We start from the raw sequence: 6,000 nt of genomic DNA, 5'->3' as shown, positions 1-6,000 counted from the left end.
GAGGGAGGGAGGGAGAGAGAGAGAGAGAGAGAGAGAGAGAGAGAGAGAGAGAGAGAGAGAGAGAGCCTCTGCTGTTGCTGGCAAAATAAAACAAAATTTCCTCTGTTTGGCATGTTCACGACCTGGTTCCAATCTATCTTTCCAATCTTGTTACACATTACTACTTTTCCTGCATTTTATGATCTGGCCAAACTAGCTTTTTTGCTGTCCCTCACATTCATATAAAAACATAACTAAAATATCTAAACATAAACATGAAATTCAGGTGTGATGCCACCCATTCAGCAAAAGCATATAAAGATAACGGAATAGATAAAAACAGAAAACTTTCTGATGAATTAAAATTAGAGATCATTCACTTTTGCTTGTTATTTTTGTTTTCTATATGGTTAATGATTATACAACAGAAAAACATGACTGCTGGAAATTTATGTTCACTGACTATTATGCCCTGTTTATTAGATATTTTGGTATTATTTGTCTTTCAATAAAAAAATATGAAGCAAAAAGGAATCCAACTGCTTGGCTAACTCTATTGATCAAATTAACTGAATAAATAATTACTAATAAACAGTTATTATTTAAAAGTCTGACTTAGTTCCCAGTCACCTAACCTCATGAACCTCAGTTTCCTTATCTGTAAAATTAGGAGGTTGGACTAAATGACTTCTGGGATATCTTCTAACCCTACATATAGGATTCTGTGTTTCATCTCCTTCACTTTAGATGCTAAGTCCTACCCTGTTATTGTGTTACACATAGAGGTAACCCCCTGTTTTATGTAGCACATTTTTGTATATATTAATTAAACAGTCAGTTGCTCCTTCTGTAATCTCCAAAGGTAGCAAATGTGGAAGGAGGTCATTTCCCCCAAAGAAACACATAAAAACCCAGTCATCCATGCTCCTCTCAACATCAAAAGTAAATGACGGGGCAGCTAGTGGCACAGTGGATAAAGCACCAGCCCTGGAGTCAGGAGGACCTGAGTTTAAATGTGGCCTCAGACCAAAGACTTGACACTTATTAGTTGTGTGACCCTGGGCAAGTCACTTAACCCCAATTGCCTCACCGGAAAAAAAAAAAAAAAAGTAAATGGCAGGCCGGCCATAGTTAATTCTCTTTCTAAATACTCACGAAGCACATTTAGCTGAATGTAGATAAACTTCCCTTCTGAAGCAGTAAGACTTTCTTCAAACTGATCATGCTCTCCCTGTTTTTCCCTTGGCAAACCCTGGTAGTCCTTGACTTCATGCCCGAGCTGATTACAAAGATCACATGGTTTTGGTTTGTTGGGTTTGAATTCTTCCCTAATAATTATAAAATTTGGCTCATGTGTGGCAAGTACAAGCATAATGAGATCAGCATCTGTTCTACATAAGCAATGTTGATTGGGTCATGGTTAGGTTGAGCTCTTTGTCTTCTAATATAATCCATGATTTTATGTCCTCTTTCATGAGGAGCACTAGCATCAGATAAAATAACTGTCAAATTTTTCCATCCAGGGTCATTATTTAAACAATCAGCAATGTAATATCGAAGGCATTTAGCAAGATTGTCCATGAACTCAGTTCCTGGTGTAATACAATTGCTGTCAAATATTTCTTTGATCTCTTCTGGTAACTACCTATTGTTGGTAACTGATTTAATTGAGCCAAACTATTAGATATTTTGAAAACTAGCAATACACAGATGGTTTGACTGAACTTAGTCATGTGAACATTTTGGCAAATATATGGATTGAAAAGACATCCATTCTATGCCTCTACTGTTTACTACCTGTGTGATGTTGGACAATTCACTTAAGCCTACTGGCCCTCCATGGCCTCATCTGTAAAATGAAAAGGCTGGACTAGATGGGCTCTGAGGTTTCTTCCAGCTCTACATCTAGGTTCATGGAAACCAATTTATTCTCTACATATACTTCTTATTTAAGTTTAATCAAAAAGAAACCCAACTTTGTGTAATGCTTTAGGAAACAATTCCCACCATCTCCCAAGATCACCAGCCTATCAAAGGGCCGTGTTAGTCTATTGACTAGAGAAAGCTGCAGAAATGACAGGAGGAAGAAGGAGAAATTTTACCTAAAACTGAATTGGAGCTTCCTAAAAGCTCTAAGCATAACATCTTACCAAGACATGAGCTAAGCATTTGAAATGTCACAACTTACATCACCAATAACAGCTAATGCCGCTAAGGCAGCAAGGGAGCCCAACATTGCCGCCAGAGTTCTGTGAACAATCTGCAAGAAAAGAAAAGGCTTTATTGGAGAAAAATTCCATTCCAATCCATACAACTAGTCACATAACGGGGCTGAACAGGAAACATTTGCATCTCTCTATCATACTCATCAGTTTTATTATATCATTTTATACCCCTCTGTCAAAAGCCATGGGGGCTATTGTAGTCCAGAGCTTGTAACCCCTATAGCAAGGGTTCCTGAAGAAACTGGCTTCCTTTTACTTAATAATTAAATTTTATTGCTAACATAGTGGAAGAACTGGATAAAGCATGTTCTATCAGAAAGCCAACACTAAAATGTCATTACTGATTTACAACAATTTAATCCCTAGGCAACTGGAACATTAGTTCTACAAAACAAATCAATTCTGCCCAATTAACTGAGAATGTTATGAAACCAAATGTATACAGCCAAATGCTTAATCTAACTGGGGGTATTCCGTGTTATCCCTGAATTGCACAAGTATCTTTGGTTTTTAATTATTATTCACATAGAAGTGAAATTTCTAAGAAGGAAAAAAATCTGGAGGAAATTAATAGTAGACAGCAAACCTCATTTACCACTAATTTTATCAGAACAAGCCTGCTGCAAATGTATTGATAGATGGAGCACCAGCCTCTCAGGGACTCCATTTGTTCCTATGGTGCTATTAGTGGGAAGAGGAAAATGTTCAAAGGCAGCTTCTTCATCCAGTTAATTGCTACAATGAAACCAGTCTGCTGTGGGGTTTTGGTTTCTTTTTTTTTTTCCAGCCTGACCCACTTTTGCAGAACAATATGTGCTATCAACAAATAGGCAGACAATCCATTTTTTAAATTACATTTGAAATACAATGGGGAAGAGGGAAATGTTGATTGGTTGGTTTTTAGAATAGGGAGCCTAAAAGGGCAAAACGATAAGAATAATATTTGAGAAGCTATGCAGAATTATTGGTACCTCAGGAAGCAAGAATGATTTTCACATGTTATTTTTATGATTTCTACTTGAATTTTGACTAGATTTTTTCACAGAATCTTTATCCAAGTTCACCCTCAATGGGCATGATAAATGCCCTTCTAATTTAAGCAGTTGTATTAAAGCTAGGAAACAGGGATTGGCACTTCTAATATGTTTTTCGTCTACACTAAGAATTGGAAATTGAGAGAATGTCCATCAACTGGGGATTGACTGAACAAGCTGTGGGATGTGATTGTGATGGAATATTATTGTGCTATGAGAAATGACAAGTAGGATGATTTCAGAAATAAAAACCTGTTAAGACTTACATGAACTGATACAAAGTGAAGTGAGCAGAACCAGGAGAACATTGTGCATAATAATAGCTATATCATATGATGAAGAATTATGAATGACTTAGCTATTCTCAACAATACAATGATCCAAGACAATCCAAAGGACTTATGATGAAAAAAGCTATCCATCTCCAGAGAAAGAACTGATGGTGTCTGAATACAGATTGAAGCATATTATTTTTCTTTCTTTCTTTCTTGTTTTTTTTCTTTCTTGTTAGAGTCTTCTTGCACAAAATTACTAATATGGAAATGTTTTTACATGATAACACATGTATAATGTATATCAGGTTGCTTTTCATCTCAGGGAGGGGGGAAGAAAGGGAGGAAAGGATAGAATTTGGAACTCAAAACTTTAAAAAATGCTGAAAATTGTTGTTACATGTAATTAGGTAAAAATAAAATATTATTAAAATGTGCTATCCACCTAACTTTTTTCTAGATTTCAGTTCATCATTCATCTTTGAAAAGTTTCCATGTTTTTGATCCTCCATTGATAATGGATCACAGATTTAAAATTGAATCAAGTATAAGTCAATTTACTCATTCACAAGAAAGATTCCAAAATATTTCTCAATTCTGATATGATCTTTTTTTTTTAACGGATGTTCAGGAAATACTTGTTCAAATAAATTGAATCTATTGGGAGGTGGGGCAGGGGAGGAGGGGAGACTTGAAAATACTATAAGCTTAAAGTGAAAGGTAAGACAGGGAAGAATAAGGAAAAAATTATATTTCTAGGTTGAAGAATGAGTAGAAGAAGAAAAAAGGATTTGATCTGAATAATTAAAAAGAAGGAAATTATTTACGCAATTTGGAGGGATGGTATTATGAATAAGGCTAGAGACTGAATGTGAGGAAAGGGAATTTGGGAGAAAGTAAGGAACATTTGAAGGAAAAGAATTTTAAAATCATATTCTTCTTCTGGCTTCTGTGAGAAAGGTTGAAGGGAAAGGAACAAGATTAAGGAGGACTAAAGATTAAGGAATTACTGAGGAATTCAAGCACCTGAAGAGATGGACTCAAGGATTAGAATTGAAGGAGAAAGAGAATATAGCAGATGGCAAGGCAAGGAATATAAGAAAAGGTAAGTAGGACAAAATGGAAGGTGAAGTGAATTGACAGAGTAGATTGATATAGGTGATAAAATGGAACTTGTTATTGGAGGATTTGGAAGGTAATTGTCAAGCAATTAAGAGATAATAATTGACTACAACATATTTCAAGAGGTGCTTAAGGGTGATGAGTAAACAACCAAGTGTAACCAAGTAGACAGTTTAAAAAAAATGAAAATTATCAATCAGCATGGAAAGCATACTTAATTTAATTCATGCCCTCACTTGCACTGAGTAATATTTGTATTTCTGCCATGGAACCACTATCTTTGTTCCACTAACAGACTTCTCTCCCTCCTAGAAGTGAAATGAAGGACTTAAGGAATGCCTTTCTGCATTTCAAGTTGTTGGGTTCAATAAAATATTCTCATAAAGAAATGAAAATAGAACTTCCTCTTTGTGCGGAAGAGGGAAAATGTGTGTCTTGTCAAGAGGATAGAAAGTGGAAGAGTGTCACACAGAAGAGGAAGGGAAGGAAAAGGATAACGGCATGCTTAAAACCCAAAAAAAAAAAAATGAGGACCTCTCTGAAGAGGAAAAGGTTTGGTGCTGAGGAAGAAACAAATATTTGTCCTTTAAGGAAAGGGTGTCAAATATGCAGCCAGTGGGCCACATGCAGCCCATAACATTCTAAAAAGTAAAGCTTGAACTTGATCAAAAGGTAGTTCCTATCTAATTTTAATGTATTGATAAAAAAGGAAATATATAAACATGTGTGATTTTCTAAGTCAATATGTAACCTACAGGGATCTTTAGGTAAGGTATAGTAGCTAAGTTTAATAGTCATTGAAGTTCTGAAGTAATATATAATCCTGTAAGGATCAAAGGAAGAAGCAGAGAGTAGCAGTGGAATGAATTCCTGCTGAGGGGTTTTGAGAAAGCTCTTGCTGACCTGATAACAAAAGAGATGTCTGTTATCTTTCTGGATCATGCACTCAAGAAATAGAAGAGAACTTACCAAGACTTACCAAAATCGATGACTACAACTGACCTCTAGCAATTCACATGAGCACAAACCACATTGCCAGAAGAAATCTAAAAAGTATTACCACTAATTATAAATTCTTGAGCAAGAAACCAAGGGCCATGGGGCACAGGTTGTGTTTCTGTCACTGCTGTTTGTTGATGGCAACAGAAACAGAAGAGAAAATTTGATTTGGGAAGCAAGCACTGGCTAAGAAGATGGTACCTAAGAATAGAATTTGGCCTTTTGGAACATAGCTTAAAGTATAATGATGACAGACTCCTCCTGAGGATTAGAGTACACCTAACAAAGATTCATAAAAATGTATTTGCCAGGTGTCCTGCAAACCTGATCAAAAAGGACTTTAAATGAAAAGGGATGAAAGAAGAAGAT

General features: G+C 35.9%; 1 protein-coding gene across 1 annotated transcript in view; it reads right to left on the bottom strand.

Moving 5' to 3' along the window:
- Positions 1-6,000, bottom strand: part of OCA2 (OCA2 melanosomal transmembrane protein) — a 556,217-nt gene that overhangs the window by 407,780 nt on the left and 142,437 nt on the right. Inside the window, exon 9 of the mRNA XM_027856659.1 lies at positions 2,168-2,239. Coding sequence (XP_027712460.1) covers positions 2,168-2,239 — 72 coding nt within the window. The remainder of the gene's footprint in view (positions 1-2,167; positions 2,240-6,000) is intronic.

The sequence above is a fragment of the Vombatus ursinus genome, unplaced genomic scaffold (genome assembly GCF_900497805.2).
Source record: "Vombatus ursinus unplaced genomic scaffold, bare-nosed wombat genome assembly UNPS02011591.1, whole genome shotgun sequence".
NCBI lineage: Eukaryota > Metazoa > Chordata > Mammalia > Diprotodontia > Vombatidae > Vombatus > Vombatus ursinus.
The sequence above is the reverse complement of the archived record's forward strand: the minus strand, read 5'-3'. Positions and strand labels throughout refer to the sequence as shown.